At 50.3% G+C, this 17,669-nt stretch overlaps 1 protein-coding gene across 1 annotated transcript in view; it reads right to left on the reverse strand.

The window, feature by feature from the left end:
* Positions 1 to 2,426: 2,426 nt before the first annotated feature.
* Positions 2,427 to 17,669, reverse strand: part of LOC309968927 (uncharacterized protein) — a gene marked incomplete at both ends in the record, with an annotated part of 35,469 nt that continues 20,226 nt past the window's right edge. The window contains 14 exon segments of the mRNA XM_082850442.1: positions 2,427 to 2,583; positions 3,360 to 3,582; positions 5,102 to 5,243; positions 6,431 to 6,486; positions 7,571 to 7,805; positions 7,902 to 7,952; positions 8,565 to 8,625; positions 10,794 to 10,847; positions 12,215 to 12,291; positions 12,297 to 12,434; positions 12,573 to 12,698; positions 14,584 to 14,745; positions 15,572 to 15,667; positions 16,027 to 16,080. Of these exon segments, the coding sequence (XP_082706568.1) occupies positions 2,427 to 2,583; positions 3,360 to 3,582; positions 5,102 to 5,243; positions 6,431 to 6,486; positions 7,571 to 7,805; positions 7,902 to 7,952; positions 8,565 to 8,625; positions 10,794 to 10,847; positions 12,215 to 12,291; positions 12,297 to 12,434; positions 12,573 to 12,698; positions 14,584 to 14,745; positions 15,572 to 15,667; positions 16,027 to 16,080 (1,632 nt within the window).

Genomic DNA, 17,669 nt, shown 5'->3' on the forward strand with positions numbered 1-17,669 from the left:
TGTTTCCACCTCTTGGCTCTTGTGAATGGTGATGCTATGAACATTCACGTACGAGTTTTTGTGTGGACATGTTTTCATTTCTCTTGGGTATCTACCTAGGAGTGGAATTGCTGGGTCACATGGTAACTCTGTGTTTAACATTTTGAAGAACTGCTGGACTGTTTTCCAAAGTGGCTGCACCAGTTTATGGTCCCTACCATGGGCTCTAGGAACTGTGTCTACTGTCCCTCCTGGTAGGTCAGCCCTGACTGGGGCTGTCTTGTTCACCACAGAGACACCAGCCCCTGGGTGGTCTGACCCATAACAGGTGCTTGATAAATAATATATTGAGTGAATGAAAAAGCAAGTGGGTGGGTTCTTTTTAATATGCTGCCCATAAGTCAGTAACCCTTGTCCGTTCAGACCCTGTCCTTGTAATCTTCTCTGTGAGCTTCTCTCTGATCTCCTTGCCTGGCATAATCACAAGTTGCTTCTCCTCGTCGCTTCCATTCTCTCTGGCTGTCACTGCTCATGACTCCTCTGTGAGGCTGAGAGTCACTCTAGGTTTCCGAGCATGTTGTAGTCACCTCTGTATCACCAGCTTCTAAGGCAGGGCTTGGCACAGAAGAGATGCCCTACGCGGGGCTGTGGGGGAAGAGGAGATACACCCCAGCGCTCAGGAGAGGGGAGCCACAAGAGGGCATCTGTAGTGGGGGGATTGTTACAGGGGATCAGTGAGGCAACAGGGAGGGTATCAGGGTCAGGCAGAGGGTGGAACCGCTGCCACCAAGTCTCATTTCCAGGTCTTGGGGCTCCCGAGAGGGAGAGGAGGCTAGGGGGTGCCCCGCCCTAGCCAGTCTGCTGCCTATCTTCCCTGCTTTCCCCAGGTCTGCACCTGCCCTGCCTGGGGACCTGGCTGGGGAGGCAGAGCCCAGGCTTTGAGGCTGCCGAGTACAGACATGACAGACTTTCTCTAGGACATATGCAGGGGACCATGTGGTGAGGAGGTCTGTGGGGAATAGGGCTGTGGTTTTTAACGTGGCAGGTGACTTGCAAACTATTGGGGTGTGATGTGCAGGTTTTAAGTGGAATTTGTATGGCTCCACACTCACTCCACAGGCCACTTGCCAATCATTCATATGTAGTTTTCCCTTTTGTATAATAACCTCTCTTTCCACTCCCAACCCCGCACTCCGCACCAGCCCCCAGTTCCCCAAAGCTGCCCATCAGTTCCCCTTCAGCCTCATTGCCCTCCACAGAGCAGGGCCAATACTCCTGATTCCCGTAGCCTGGGAACAGTCAGTTGATTGGCAATAGACAAGCCCAGAGGCTCACGGCAGAGACGTGGATCCCTGGGTGGGCAGGGCTTCTGCAGATGCAGCACAATTCGGGAGTAGGGGTTGTGCTCTGGGGAGGTGGGGTCAGCTCAGCCCCTCCCCTCCCCTCGCAGCCACTGAGTCAGGGCCTCCGAGTGTGCTGAGGCAGCCCCGTATCACTGCAGCCAGGAGAGCACATTCATATCTGACCCAAAGCAAGAGGAACTCAAAGGAGAGGGAGCAGGGCAGGGCTGGCTACGTGCAGAGGGTAGGGGTGGGGCTGATTCCATTGTCCCTTTGTTCAGTAAACACTCCATGTCCCCTTGCCTTTATGCTAGGCATTTCTTAGCCGTCAGCTGCCACTGTGAGCTCAGAAAAAATGTATTTTTATAGCGCCAGTTCAACACACCTGAGCAGGTGAATCTACTGCCCAAAGACCACCTCTTGATTCTGTGTGCTAACTGAGAGGAGCATGGACAGGTCCCGAGCGAAGCTGAAATCCTGGCACTTGGCTTGGGAATTTGGAATGGGATTTGGGGGTATTTTGATATTTGTAATAGTGCGTGGATTAGGTGGGTGTTAAAAGGAGTTCACTTTTTAGGCGCATGACAGACCGAGGTAAGAGAGGAGGGGAATGTCCCGGGGTTGGGGGAGGCTGGCTTTGTGGGGAAAGTTCCATGGGACGATCCACAAAGCAGAGCTGTGATGTGCCCATTTGGCCTTCTCATGGGGAAGAGAAGTGTTTGGGGGCCATTGCCATTCTCTTGGCCGCACTAGAGCCTGACTGTCAGTGGTCCAGATATACGGCGGATGCATTTTCGTTCTTTGCATCCCACCCCCACCCCAGGACCCAGCGCAGGGTCTGCACGCAGCTAAGTGAAAGGTGACTCTTGAAGATACCTGACGGGCGGCTCACGGAGAAAACCCAAGGGAAAACTTCGATCAGTATAGGAAGGTGGGATTTTGGAACAGCCTTTTCTTCAACCCTGGTGGCAGGGGGACAACATCCAGGCTGGGGGCTGGTGCCCTGGCCCCTGGGCTTCTAGCCTCTGGGGCTGTACTAACACTTGTGGCAGGAGGAGCCACCCCCAGCCCCTAGCTTCATGCCGAAGCTCCACCTGCTTCCACAGCTCAGTAGCCCCCGGGGCTCACAGGGGATGTAGATTTCACCGTACCCATGATGCTGCAGCCCCCGCTGCTCTTGAGGACGCTGGTGTCCCCTGGACAGTACACGGGTGTGCTGACCACACTTGGCTCGTAGAGGATGTGCCTTTGGAGCTGTTCACAGCTGCGGGAACAGGAAAGGATACTCAGGGCCCTGCCCTGAAACATCTCGGCCAGGCCAGGCCCCCACCTGCTGCAGCTCCCTTCTAAGGACATTCCCATCCCAGCTACCAACTTCCATGTCTCTCACTCTGGCCACATAAAGTGCTTAGCAGTTCCCCACGTGTCTCTCCTCTTGCCCCGGAGCCCTATCTTCTGCGTCACTCTCTCTGTTTCTATTTGTCTGAGCCTGCTTCAAATCCTCTTTCTCCAGAAAAGCATCCCCTTGTCTATATGGTTCCTTGCAGCTTCTGGGCCCTGAAGCACTGGGACCACGCTGCATGTCTGCCCCTGATTCTCACTCCCATAGACTTGGGTAGCTCTGAGGGAGAGCCTTTCCATCTTCCAGGAGCTCCAGGCAAACAGAACTCTTCCTTTGGGGTGGGCGAAGCACGCTGAGGTTTGGGCAGGGGCCAGTGTGGTCTATTATGGGTCGATCAGCTCCCAAGACCCCAGAACCGCTGGGGAGGGCTCATCTACTCACAGATATTCACGGGCCCAACACCTTCATGCAGCCTGGGGGTGGGAGGCAAAGGAGACGCAAGGGAACTGCATCAGAGAATGAGGCCAAGAGGCACGCGGCACCCCACCGCTTCTGCCTGCTCCATGGACCCTGTCAGCGAGGAAGGCCTGTGGTCTGCGTGCTATTTTAGATTTTCCACGACTGTGGGATGGGCAATGGCAGCAACAGCAGGCAGAGGGCAGGAGAACAGACATACCTGGTGCCCATCCTTGACTGACATGTGCTCCTCGCCCTCCAGCAGGTGCCTGTAGGTGGCGATCTCGATGTCCAGGCCCAGCTTGGAGTTCATCACCTCCTGGAACTCCTTGAGCAGGCAGGCCATGTCCTGCTTGGCCTTCTGCAGGGCCTCCTCCAGCCCAGCCAGCTTGCACTTGGCGTCGTTGAGGGCCGCCTCCCCCTGCTGCTCCGCCTCGGGCATGGCGCACCCTCCAGTTTGCAGCGCTGGGAGGAGAGGGCACAGAAAGGCATTACGGGGCGCCCTGGAGAACAGAGAACACGGTCGTTGTGAGGCAATTAGAAACAATATATATTGGTCTCTTCCACCAGTTTCTGGACAGAACGCCCCCAAACCTTGTAATTTCCTAAGTGATAAGCACACTAAGATCATCCTTTGTTCTAACGTTTGGTCTTTGACCCTGGTTTCTGACACAGAGTCCCTAAACCCCTTAGAATTTCCTGGGTATTGGCAATGTCTTTTGTTTAATTAAGGTGACTCTAGGTAGGCTCCTGGATGGGGGCTGGTCACCAGAAAGACCAAGCCATGATTAGAAGCTGGGAATTTTCAGCCCACCCTGCAAATCTCCCGAGAGGGGAGAGAGGCTGGGAACGGAGGTAATAATTGATCATGCCTAGGAGAGGAAGCCTCCATAAAATCCCAACAGTAGAGGATTCAGAGAGCCTCCAGGCTGGTGACCAGGCAGAGGTGTGGAGAGAATGGCACGCCTGGAGAGGGCATGGAAGCTCCACGCCCCTCCCACATACCTTGCCTTATCCACCTCTTCCACCTGCGTGTTCATCCCTATCCCTTATCATATGCTTTTATAATAAAGCAGTAGTTGTAAAGGAATCTATTTTCCTGAGTTCTGTGAGCAACTCCAGCAAATTAATCGAACCTGAGGAGGGGGGTCATGGAGACCTCCAATATATAGCCGACTGGTCAGAAACACAACCTGGACTTGTGATTAGCATCTGAACTGGGGGCAGCCTTGTGGGACTTGGGGGGCAGTCCCTAACCTGTGGGATCTGATGCTATCTCCAGGTAGGTAGTGTCAGAAGTGCGTTAAGTTGTAGAACACCCAGCTGGTGTTGCAGAACTGGTTAGTATGGAAACACCCTTCCCCCATATCTGGTATCAGAAGGTGCTGTGAATGTGATAGTGGGAGGGTAAGGGAGGGACACAGGAGGAAGAGTGAGTTTTTCCTACAGTCATGGTTATGTGTCAGATTCAAATCTGCTGTGGGTTTCATCCTAGGATTGCGACATCTGGTTCCTCTGGGGGATGGGGACCAGTTCTCTTGTCTAGAACACCTCAAGGAGATCTGTGAGTTTCCTCTAGATAAGCCAAACAATTTCTTTGTGACTAATAGATTTTAAGTGTCTGCTTGGTCTTCACTAGCCTAGGAGAAGAGAGTGAGTCTGAGTTTATGAACTCTGTGGGGTCACCTTGAATTTCAGGATCATAGAATTAGAGTCTTTGGTTGGAAGGGGCCTTGGAGAACATCTTTTCTATACTCCCATCTAGTGAAGAATCCTTGCTATTCCATCTTGATGCAGTAGGTTGCCTAGCCTCTGTTGGGGGCCTCACTGTTTCCTGAGCCTGCTCATCCTGCTGTGGGTCAGCTCTTCTGTAGAAAGGGCTCGCTCCCTCTCGTGGCAAACAGCGCAAGTTTATTCCCTCCTCAACTGGGCCCCCAGGGAGGATGGACCCCCCCATCGCGACCAAGACCAGATGGCGGGTTACCCTGTGATGGCCTCATCTGGGCTTTGACATTCTCAATGTCTTGCTGCAACCACTGAATCAGCTTGTTTATTTCCAGAATCTCGTTCTTGCAGTTGTGGAGGTTGTCACAGTGGGTCCCGGCTGTCAGCCGCAGCTCCTCATACTACCACACAGGGAGGTCAGAACCTGGGCACCCACACTGTTGTCCCTCCCAGCCCCCTTCCCCACTGTCCCCCGTGTCTCCTCTCCTAACTTCCTGGGTCAGGTGCTTTTGGATTCTTATACTTGTTCTGTTCCCCATCCCCTATCCATTTCTGGTCCTTTTCTGGGCTATTCCTTATTCCTTTCTCATATTCCAGCCCTGAATCTTTAGGCTTATTAAATTCTCCTCTAAGCTCCAAACTCCCATCCTCTCTGTTTAGTGATTCTGTGTCTTGTCCTTTTCTCTCTGCCCTGAGATTTCCCTCCTTTTTTTCTCCATCCCTGCTCTGGACCTTGGAAAGAGATTCTGTGCTCAGCCTGGGGTACCTAACCGACCAAGGCCTGAGGACACAGCACATCTGCCCCCGCCAGGGTGAATATGTTTGTATATTCTCCTTCAAAACAATTGAAAACAAAATGCAATATTATTTCCTATCTTGGTTTAACACTTTTTTATTAAACTTTTGTACATTGAATCTGATTTCTGAATAGTGTGTTATAGATTACATTAATAGATTAAACATTTAGCCAACTTTGTATTTTCTGCATATAATGGATGGGAGCGTTTTGCATAGAAAATGCAAAACAAGATAAGCACAAGTCAGTCTCTTTGGTTATTGTGAAAAAGCCTGTAGTTGCCCAATCAATACCCATTCTCCTCTTCTTCAAACAGAAGCCCAGATAAGAGAATATTTCTCAGCTTTCTCATCAATGAGGTGCACGGCCATTGCTGGGTAGGGCTTCTAGGAAAGCTGTTTAAAGTCAGAGATGATTCAGTTGTCATGTTCCTTTTGCCCTCTCTTCTTCTGCCTGCTTGGAATGAACATGTGAGATTGGTGGTATTGCAGCCATCTTGGGACATGGGGCAACCATGAGGATTAAAGCACTATGCTAAGAATGACAGAATAGAAAGCTAGAAGGAGCCTGTGTTCCTGATGGTAACATAGAACCCCAGAGTCATCTGTGGGCAGTCTACTTCTTTACTTTCAAATTATTTGAGAAAAAAGTAAAAATCAAATTTGTTTCAACTGTCATTATTATTATTGATTTCTGATCCTCACGGCTAAATACAATTTTTAAATAATAGAGTTATCTTTCTGGTTCTAACTTAGGAGGATGGGAAACTGTGGTTATTTTTCCTGAGCCCACCTGACTGATGAATGGCCCGGGAGAGCAACTGGAGGAGGGGCCGGCCGGAGCAAAACCTGGCCGTGGGTGAGTCACAGACTGAGTCATAGGGAGCTGACGCCAGGCCAGGGTTTGATACCTTGATCACCATGGATCTCCAGAAAAAGGGTAGAACATTGCTTGGGACACTCCCTGGAGATTGGTGCCCATTGCCTTCAGAAAAAAGTCCAAAGGCCTCAGTGCAGCTCTGCTGTGATCTGGCCCTGTGTCTCCAGCTGCATTTCTTTCATGGTGCTTCCTTTCATGCCTCACCTCAGCCAGACGTCTTTTCCCCCATGCTTGTGGAAATCATACTTGGCCTTCGAGATCCCGACCACACCCCAGTGCCTCCGCCTTTCCAGACACAATTTGTTACTTGCATCATCATCCTATTCCCTTGGCCTGCAGCTTGACCTTAGCGGTCACTTCATGCTACCTCATATCTCAGTTTGGCTGGTTCCACGTTTCTCTCCCGTGGACTGTAATTTCCTTGAGGATGGGGATGCTGTGACTCTTAGTATCCTCATGGTTCCACACACCCCAGTAAGGCCCTCCTTCCCTGGCCACCCTGTTGCAACCCGTATTTGCACCACACTCCCTACGCTTCACCCTGATTTATTTTCTCCGTAGCACGTGTCCATCTAACATACATCCACTGTACTTATTCGTCTTGCCTGTCCCGCCCCTGCCCCTGCCTCTGGAATGAAAGTGACACGAAGGCAGGGATTGTTTGTGCTGTTCCCTGCTGGACCTCCAGCACCTAGAACGGTGCTTGGCAAACGACGGATGCTCAATGAATGAATGAAGGAATGAGTGAGTGAATAATAATGGTGCCTTTCACAGATAGGGTGGGCAAGACCGAGATGATAATATTTGTTAAATCAAATTGCCCTCAGGGACACCAACTGCCCTCCCAGCAAGACCCTAAATTACCTAAGTCTGGGGCCACCTGAATCACGGTTTCTGCTCCACTATTAGTAACCACCCCATGCCATTAGCCTCCTCCCATGCCCGGAAGCCCAGAGTCCTCTTTGTCATCATTGCCAATTAGCATTCCTTGCCAGTTAGCATTCCTTGCCACACCAGGGCCTGGGTGTGGCATGACCCTCAGTCTCTCCTCACCCGCTTCCTGGGGGATAGTGGGCCTGGGGTCCCCCGGGCCCCGCCTGGGCCTCCCCCGGCTCTGGTACCAGGCCTCTGCTTGCGCTTTGCTGCGGCTGGCGATTTTGTCGTACTGGGCTTCGATCTGGGAAACGATGCCGCCCGCCTGCAGCTCCTGGCTTTTGTCCACCTTCACAATGATGGAGGTCTCTGAGATCTGAGACTGCAGCAGGCTGATCTCTTGGGTGTGGGGACCCTGGGAGATTGGCCCCTGGCTGACCATCTGTGGGCAGCATGGCTGCAGGTACCTCCTCATATAAGCTTTTCAGGAAGTCGATCTCCTGGACCAGACCTCCACATTGGTCTCCAGGTCAGCCTTTATCAGGAAGGCTGTGTCCATATCCTGAGGCCAGAGAAGTGACAGTCGTAACCTGGGGCCACCCCTCTGCCAGCTGGGCCACCAGGCAAGGTGGTGGCAGGTGGCGGGTGTGGGACCCACCTTTCCTCACTTAGGCCTATGTGGAAGGGAAGGGGTGACAAAGCCAAGGATGGAGTGAGGGGTCCCCAGCCCCAGGACCCCATGCCTGGGCCTGGCATTCTGATGCGGAAGCATCTGAAGACAATGGGGTTAAAGGAGCCTTGAATGCATTCCTCAGAGCTCCCTATGGACCTCAGGCCAGAAAATACATCGCTATCTATGTGAGGGATCAACAAGATGATTTTCATCTCTGGGAGTTTGAGTCAGAGTCTTTGTTTTGGCTTTGATTTGGCATTTGCAACATCTCCAGCTTCTTGGGCATGTGTAAATACAACCCTTAACATGAGTTGGGAGGTGGAGGCCAGGTCAGTCCCTGTCCTTCTGCAAGGGGCGGGGGAGGCTGGCCTTCCTCTCTCCCAGGGTCTGCGGTGTGGGCGGGCTGCAGACACATTCGGACACGGTCCAGGGGCTGAGTGTCCCCAGGCCCAGTGGGCCAGCTCAGGGGGCCTTCTCCCTCCCTGGGCCATCCTCCCTCACCTTCTTCAAGGCAACAAACTCATTCTCAGCAGAAGGCTGCAGGGAGAGCTCCTCTTCATATCTGGCAGAATGGGCAGGGGAAAATGTTTTAGTTGGGCTTGTGGGGTTTGGAAGGGAGTTGGTATCAGGCCTGAGGGTAGGAGCCTCTGGGGGCAAATCCGTGTCTCACCGACTGAATGCCCTAGGGTGGCACCAGGTCCAGCCCCATCTCTGGACACGTCTGGCTCCTCCATCCACTCAACACAGATGACTTTTATCATTGCCTCTCATTAGCAAGTTTACCTTCCATGCACTTTGCAAGTTTACCTTCCATGCCACTGCCCAGCAGCCTGTTCCTGTGTCGAATCATTCTCTGGGAAGTCCTTCTTAAAGCTACCTTTATTCTATCTTGCTGCTGAGGAAGCTTACGTCATCTAGGCGTTCCCTCTTGGAGGGCAGTGAAGAGTTGGCTGCCTGCTGCTGGCGCAGCTGTCTTTTCTGAGTTGTTCTGAGAGTTGGCTGTAGTCACTGAAATCCCAGCTGACCCCGAGCCCCTCCTCACCAAGAGAGTTCTGAGCCTGGCCTCTGCCTGCAGCTCACTTGCAGAGACAGCAATTACTCACTCTACCAGATCCTCAGAGACAGCCCGCCTATTTCCTCTAGGCTCCAAGGGAGCTCCTCACCCACTCACTGCCCCCGAAGGCAACGGAATCAGGGTCAGGGATTTAGTCTGGCTGAATGACTCACTTTGATGAGTGACATCAATGCATTTAAAGCTTCCCCATGCTTCCTAATGCCTGTCCTTCCGTTTTCCAGCATAACTCTGGCGCTGCGCAGGCTCAGGACACTGAGCCTGCCGCCTGGGTTTCAACCCCAGCTCTGTCCTGTGCTAGTCATGTGACTTTGAGTAAGTGACTGGGCCTCTCTGGGCCTCAGTTTCATCATCTGTAGAATGAGGATAACACTGGTCCTGCCTCACAGAGCTGCTGTGTTACAAATATCACACTAGTTAACGTCTGCAAAGCTCCACGCCTACGCCTGGCACAGGGTACTGTGTATTTGCTATTATTGTTAAAATACCATCTGGTCTCATCCTTCTCCTATTGCCCTACTTTTAAAATCAAAAGTCCTGGGCTTCCCTGGTGGCACAGTGGTTGAGAGTGCGCCTGCCGATGCAGGGGACACGGGTTCACGCCCCGGTCTGGGAAGATCCCACATGCTGCGGAGCGGCTGGGCCCGTGAGCCATGGCCACTGAGCCTGCACGTCCGGAGCCTGTGCTCCGCAATGGGAGAGGCCACAACAGTGAGAGGCCCGTGTACCACACACACAAAAAAAAAAGAGTCATGTACCCCAATGTTCACTGCAGCTCTATTTACAATGGCCAGAACATGGAAGGAAACTAAGTGTCCATCGACAGATGAATGGATAAAGAAGATGTGGCACATATATGTAATGGAACATTACTCAGCCATAAAAAGAAATGAAACTGAGTTATTTATAGTGAGGTGGATAGACTTAGAGTCTGTCATACAGAGTGAAGTAAGTCAGAAAGAGAAAACAAATACCATATGCTAACACATATATATGGAATCTAAAAAAAAAAGTTTCTGACAAACCTAGGGGCAGGACAGGAATAAAGACGCAGACGTAGAGAATGGACTTGAGGACAAGGGTAAGCTGGGACGAAATGAGAGAGTAGCAATGACATATATACACTACCAAATGTAAAACAGATAGCTAGTGGGAAGCAGCTGCATCTCACAGGGAGATCAGCTCAGTGGTTTGTGACCACTTAGAAGGGTGGGATAGGGAGGCTGGGAGGGAAACGCAAGAGGGATGGGATATGGGGATATATGTGTACATATAGCTGATTCACTTTTTTGTACAGCAGAAACTAACACAACATTGTAAAGCACTTATACTCTAATAAAGATGTTAAAAAAAAAAGAAAGGTGTGGAATTTGGGGAGGTGGGAGGTGCAGCCGGTGGCTCTTCCAAACCCATGCAGAAGGATTACATCAAACCTCCCATTGCCCCCTCTGTGGCCCCTCTCTCACTTGCAAAGAGGTAAGAATGGTGACTTTAAAGACCCTCCTAATACAGCTCTTTTTAACAAACTCAGAACCTCAAACCTTCTCAAAATGAACCCCCTATAGGTGGGGTCCCCTCCAATGCCCCATGTATCCCTGCCACCCTCCAGCATGCCCACCAGCTCCCCAGACCCCAGCCACATACACTCCAAACGGTACAAGAGGATGTCATACTCACAGATGTTAACTGGAGAAACACCCTCTCCGCTCGGCCTGATTTGGGGGGAGGGGGGAGAAGGAAGGTTACTGTGGTGTCCAGCAGCTTACAGCCATTGGAAGCGACGTTTTTGCAATTGTTTTAAATGTATTTAGAAAAACCTGAATTATTTTTTATTGCAGAAGTAATGGAGGTTGAAATTATTTAAATACTAGTAGTATTAAAAATAATAATCTAATGAATGAAATAATGCAGAGTTTGGGGTTCATAGGAGTCAAACCTGTAATCTCAGAAACACATTTTTTGGTGTAAATGAGGTAGACACCTTAAGAAAATTAAAGCTAATCATATGCTACTGTCAGCTGGAAAGGTAGGGCTGTCATAGAACAAGAAGAGCTCTCTTTCAATAATGGACTATTGTCAGGCACTGAGGTTATTACAGGTGTGGAGAGGAGTCTGAGTCATAAGTGTAACGATAACAATAGTAAGTCTATCATTGTTGTAGCAAGTAGAGTAGTTTTGCTTTAGCATCTTGAGGACAGAAGTGGCATTCATTATAAACACAGACAGAACATTAAAAAGGGCTACCTACCTACTACCTACATTATGCCACTTAATTCTCTCAACAACCCCATTAAGTAGGTTTTATTATCTCAGTTTTACAGATGGCGAAATTGAAGATCAGAGAGGTTAATTAACTTGCCCATGATCACAAAGCTGGATTTGAGGTCAGATTCATTTGACTCCAAAGCGCATATCTTTGGCCATTAAACTGAAAGATAGCTAACATTTATTGACCATTTGCTGTGTCCCATGCATTGTTCTAAGAGCTTCATATATAGTCCCTCACTTTAGCCCCCTTAATAACATATAAGATAGAAACTGTGGTTATCCCCATTTTACAGGTGAGGACTGGAGAGATGAAGTAATTGGCCCTTGGTCACACAGCTGGTAACTGGCGAGCACAAAGTTCCCATGGGGCTTTGGGGATCATGTGACCTGACCTCTTTATTCCATCACTAAAGAAATTGAAGGCTGGGGCTGGGCAGGGGAGGGGATACTGAGTTTCCTAAGCTTACATAGCTAGTTAGTGGTAGACCTGTCAGCCCAAATCCTAGGACAATTTATTCTCAGTTCATACCACATATCCAGACCCACCGTGTAACCAACTTTCTCCTTTGATAGAAGTTGATTACGGAGATCCAATCAGCTCCTAAATTTCTATGGGGTGCTAAAAGTAGTTACACCTCAAATGTGGGAATCTGCTCATGATTTCCCTGGAAAGAAATTGCACCTGTATTCTTTGTCATAGTCCAATTCCACCTGCGTTTTGCTCCCTTTTCCAGGCAAGGAGGGGCCTGCAGCACCTGAGCCCTTAGGAATGCCCAGGCAGCTGGGATGGAGTTGGTGCATCTGCCCTCACTTGCACTCCTCGCCCTCCAGCAGCTTCCTGTAAGTGGCGATCTCCATGTCCAAGGCCAGCTTGATGTTCATGAGCTCCTGTACTCACACAGCAGCTGTGCCATGTCCCGCTTGGCCTTCTGCAGGGCCTCCTCCAGGTCCACCAGCTTGGCCCATGCATCCTTGAGGGCCAGTTCTCTGTGCTGTTCCGCGTCGGCGATGGCTGTGTGCAGGCTGGCACACTGTAAGGAAAGGAGGAAGCCGTGAGCCTTACTAACCTCTGGAGATCTGGTGCTTCTTGGGTAGGAGTCCTGTAAGAGTGGCAGAATGACCCGGAAGAAATGAGTGTGTGGGGAGCTCTGGGCCCTGCCAGAATGTACCTGCATCTTGACGTTGTCGATCTCGGCTCTCAGCCTCTGGATCATCCGGTCCGTCTCAGAGATCTCTCGTTTGGTGTTGCGGAGATCATCGCCGGGCCGGCCTGCTGTGACCTGCAGCTCCTCGTACTGATGCCACCAGAGTAGAGTCAGTCACTCCACCAAACATTGGCAAGGGCACTGCCTGTGCACCCAGCCTGGCCCTCGGTGCCCTGAGCGGGCCCATCCATTCACTGATCGTTCGCACATTCCCTCGCTTGTTTCTTGAGCACATCTACTCGCCAGGTGTGTCCTGGGCTCTGGGAATATCATGAAGAGCATAATCAGAGCCCTGCCTACAGTTTTCTGGCAACAGTCAAACCAGCATATTATCGAGTTTATGGTTCCAAACTGAGATGAGTCCCTTAGGAATTGAACAGTGGCTATGGGGGTGTGATAAAGGAATCTGACCTGGATATGGAAGTGGCTGGGGGGATAGGCAGGGAAGTCCTTCAAGAGATGGGGATACTTGAGCCGGGCACTGAAGTCTGGGAAGGATTGACTTAAGTGACCGGCTTGGGGGAGAATATTCCAGACCGGGAAACAGCCTGTGTGCGAACACCCTGGGATAGGAAAGCGCACGCAGAGCTCTAGGAGTAACAGGTGACTTGGCATTGTCCTTGGGGGGGTGGTTCTTGGTCACGGGGCATATGTCCAGACCAACTGTGACCATGAATTTTGGTGGCCCTCCTGACACAGGTGTTGGGGAAACAGGGAGGAGATGCAGGGGAACGGTGTTGGACGGTGTCCAGACTGTAGAGTACCCCGTTCTGAAGACTTTGTAACAGAATCCTCCATCTCAGGTGGCTCTCTGTCTAATAGTGCGTATCCAGGACACACTCATTTAGGAGAAATAAATGCACCCTATGTCCTCCAGCAGCCTGAAGAAAACCCACGCCCTTGCCCAACAGAAGAAGAGCCCCTGCCTGAGTGAAGATCTGTCCAGTTTTGAAAGTGCTGAATAGTTCACCTTCTTTGTTTCCAGACACACACAGTTAAAGGGAACAGCAGCCTTGCCAGCAAAGGGAATCGTTCGCTATACATTTCAACCATCCCACCTGGAGTTAAGTGCATCCCACCTCCACTTACCACCAAGGGGCTGCCTCGCCCTTGCACCCCTGGCACCTGACACCCTGCTTCCTTTCTACCACGTTGCAGTGGTAGGGACTAAGTCCATGCCCAGATCAGGGCAAGGGATGGGAGCCAGTTTGTAGGTGAGCAGCTGCCCCAGAAAAGCACCTGCATTTGGCAGAGAACTGATCTCATGGGTTGGACCATCCACGCTACTACACCCCTCCAAAGCCAAACCTTCTGACCATCTGCGTCTTTGGATAGTAGCTCTCTGTGGTTATTCCAACCTCCCTCTTCCCAGTACAAACTCTTTTGTTCAGCAGTGTTCATTTCTGCCTTGCAGCCCCATGGGACCGCTTGCTCAGCCTTGAACCCCTCCCTGCTCCTTGGCAATCTTTTCCTCTCATTGCTTCCAACACAGACTGAAAACCCACCCTTCTTGGAAGTGTTTTATTAGTGCTTTTTCCTTTCTGTGACTGTTCATTCACTTCATGGCCTCCCAGACCTTGGATTCCTTTTGTACTTCATTCATTTACAACTTTGTAACCCTGCTTGTCATATAGTAGGAGCTCTGTAAATAAACAAGCCCTTTAGAAAGAGTTTTATGACCGTTTCTTGGTTGTTTGAGTCTCATCCAACCCCCAACCAGTTGTAAGTGGTGTGGGGGCTGTGGCTGTCCTTTGGAGCACCCAGCATTTCTTGACCACATATCAGTGTGTGTGTATTAGGGTTTCCGCATGCATTTCAAGCTTAGTTTTCATAGTTTTCAACTTGGCTCCTGCCAAGTTGAAAGAAACAGGAATGCTCACATGATTCCTGAGGCTTGTGGCTAGTAGTTAAACAATGATTTGGGGCTTCAGAGAACACTAGCCCTGGAGCCTATCACGGAGGTGCCCACGCTCACCTTGGTCTGGTACCAGGACACAGCATCAGCCCGGCTGCGGTTGGCGATGTCCTCGTACTGGGCTTTGACCTCGGCGATGATGCCATCCAGGTCCAGGCTGCAGTTGTCCATGGACAGGACCACCAATGTGTCGCTGACCTGGGTCTGCATCTGGGGCAGTTCCTGCAGAGCCAGTTAACTCAGCATCACTACAGCAAAAAAAGAAGGGGTCTCGAAATCATGCAGTTGACCTCCCATCTAAGTCAGGAATCCTTTGGCAACCCCGGCAGGGATTTCCCAGCTCTTCTTATGCCAGGCATTTGATGGAGGGCGAGGTCCCATGTCAACCCCTGAGGAGTTTCTGGGTCATAGATCAGTGTGATGGGAGTGTGTCCCAGCATCCCTTCTCAGGGCTTCCTTCTGTGTATTTTCCCTGAGTATGAAGGATGAGTAAGTGTTCTCTGAATCCAAATTATATCAGGTTGAATACGACTTATGTGATTCATATGCCAACATTAAAGGTTTCTTCGGGATTGGGTGGTTTTTCGGACCCTGCTCCCCTCCCCCTGCACAGTGTGAATTCATCACTCTCTACCCCTCTCTCCCCTTCCACAGACCCAGGTCTCTGCCATCAGAGTAGCAGTGCCCAGAAAGAGGCATCTTCAGGGGCCAAGAAACACCCTGACCAAAAGGCTGAGGGGCAGCTTGCCTTATGAACTTTCTGGGATGGGGAAGGGAGACGTGGGTCTTAATTCCTTGGGAATGTTACCCAACGACATGGGATTTTAGGAATCAGCACTCCCTCCTTGCTAGGCCATGGGGTTGGGGGCAGAAGCCTCAGAGGTGGGGTGGTGTTGAACGTGGCAGGATTTCAAGCAGTTCTTCCCAAACCCATGACCTCCTAAGCCCTCCATCCCGGGTAGAGGCACTATATGGATAACACCCTGCCACATCCTTTTCTTTTCAGGGTCCAGACATAGGAGGGACAAACACATTTGCAGGCTCTTACTGCCTCAAAGAACACCCGGAGGAAATTGGTCCCTTTGGTCAGAGAGTTGACCTTGGCCTCCAGGTCCACCTTGTCCATGTAGGGGGCATCCAAGTCCTGGAAAGATGGCACAGAATGCTCCTCTGAGACCCTGGCACCAGGCAGCAAGTCCGAAAGAAGCTGGGCAGGCTCTTCCTCCATGGCCCTTACAGTTTGGATTTTAGCAAACTCTGTATCTGGGGTTTGGGGTTGCGGGTGGGTGATTGCTGGGAACTGCAGGCTCGAATCTCCTGGGCTAACCGAAACCCAAGCAGGGTCATTGGGGCCATAAATACAGAGGGAGGATTTTGGCAGGCTTGAGCTATCCAGATATTCTCAAGGTTGAAGTCACTTTTCTTGGGCGGCCTAAGGGTCCATCACCCCACACTCCAAGATTCAGTTTTGAATTTTCTCCTTTGAGAGACATTCCCAACCACTTTCTTCAGAGCCGCAAACTCATTCTCAGCAGCCGTGTGCTTGTTAACTTCATCCTTGTCCCCGTAAGCACAGAGGAGAGAGGGCGTGCTTGTGAGTAAGGGTTATTTTTTGTTTTATTTTTTAACATCTTTATTGGAGTATAATTGCTTTACAATGGTGTGTTAGTTTCTGCTTTATAACAAAGTGAATCAGTTATACATATACATATGTTCCCATATCTCTTCCCTCTTGCGTCTCCCTCCCTCCCACCCTCCCTATCCCACCCCTCTAGGTGGTCACAAAGCACCGAGCTGATCTCCCTGTTCTATGCGGCTGCTTCCCACTAGCTATCTATTTTACGTTTGGTAGTGTATATATGTCCATGCCACTCTCTCACTTTGTCACAGCTTACCCTTCCCCCTCCCCATATCCTCAAGTCCATTCTCTAGTAGGTCTGTGTCTTTATTCCCGTCTTACCCCTAGGTTCTTCATAGCCTTTTTTTTTTCTTAGATTCCATATACCTGTGTTAGCATACGGTATTTTTTCCCTCTTTCTGACTTACTTCCCTCTGTATGACAGACTCTAGGTCTATCCATCTCACTACAAATAACTCAATTTCATTTCTTTTTATGGCTGAGTAATATTCCATTATATATATGTGCCACATCTTCTTTATCCATTCATCTGTCGATGGACACTTAGGTTGTTTCCATCTCCTGGCTACTGTAAATAGTACTGCAATGAACGTTGTGGTACATGACTCCTTTTGAATTATGGTTTTCTCAGGTTTTATGCCCAGTAGTGGGGTTGCTGGGTCATATGGTAATTATATTTTTAGTTTTTTAAGGAACCTCCATACTGTTCTCCATAGTGGCTGTATCAATTTGCATTCCCACCAACAGTGCAAGGGTGTTCCCTTTTCTCCACACCCTCTCCAGCATTTATGAGTAACTGTTTGATTGAACTCTTCCCAGACAGAGGAGGACTGTACTGGTGCAGCAGGAACTAAGAAACCTTAAGTTCTTCCCAGCTCTTCCACTGACCTGTGTGTGACTTTGGGTAATTCACTTAAGCTCTATTTCTCCCCCTGTAAAAGGGGAATGATTTCTTCTGCCAGAGTTTCTTTTTCCCTTTTTTCTTTTGTAAGACTAGAAGGTGAGCGTGCAACTGATAGGAATAGAAATACATATTTATGCAACTCCATCCTCTTAGAGATGCACAATTCCAATCTTTAAAAAATTTTGCTGGGCTTCCCTGGTGGCACAGTGTTTGAGAATCTGCCTGCCAATGCAGGGGTTACGGGTTCGAGCCCTGGTCTGGGAAGATCCACATGCCGCGGAGCAACTAGGCCTGTGAGCCACAACTACTGAGCCTGCGTGTCTGGAGCCTGTGCTCCGCAACAAGAAAGGCTGCGACAGTGAGAGGCCCGCGCACCGCGATGAAGAGTGGCCCCCGCTCGCCACAACTAGAGAAAGCCCTCACACAGAAACGAAGACCCAACACAGCCAAAAATAAAAAAAATAAAAAGGCAGATGCTTGCTTTACAAAAAAGAAAAAAAATTTTTGCTGCCTCAAGTGCCTGCTGGAACTGTGGGGTAAACTTTGTTCAGGACACTGTTCCGGTCGATTTTGATATATTTTCACTGAACCTCAGGGCAGTCA

This window comes from Leucopleurus acutus, assembly GCF_964270905.1.
Source record: "Leucopleurus acutus genome assembly, chromosome: 11".
Taxonomy (NCBI): domain Eukaryota; kingdom Metazoa; phylum Chordata; class Mammalia; order Artiodactyla; family Delphinidae; genus Leucopleurus; species Leucopleurus acutus.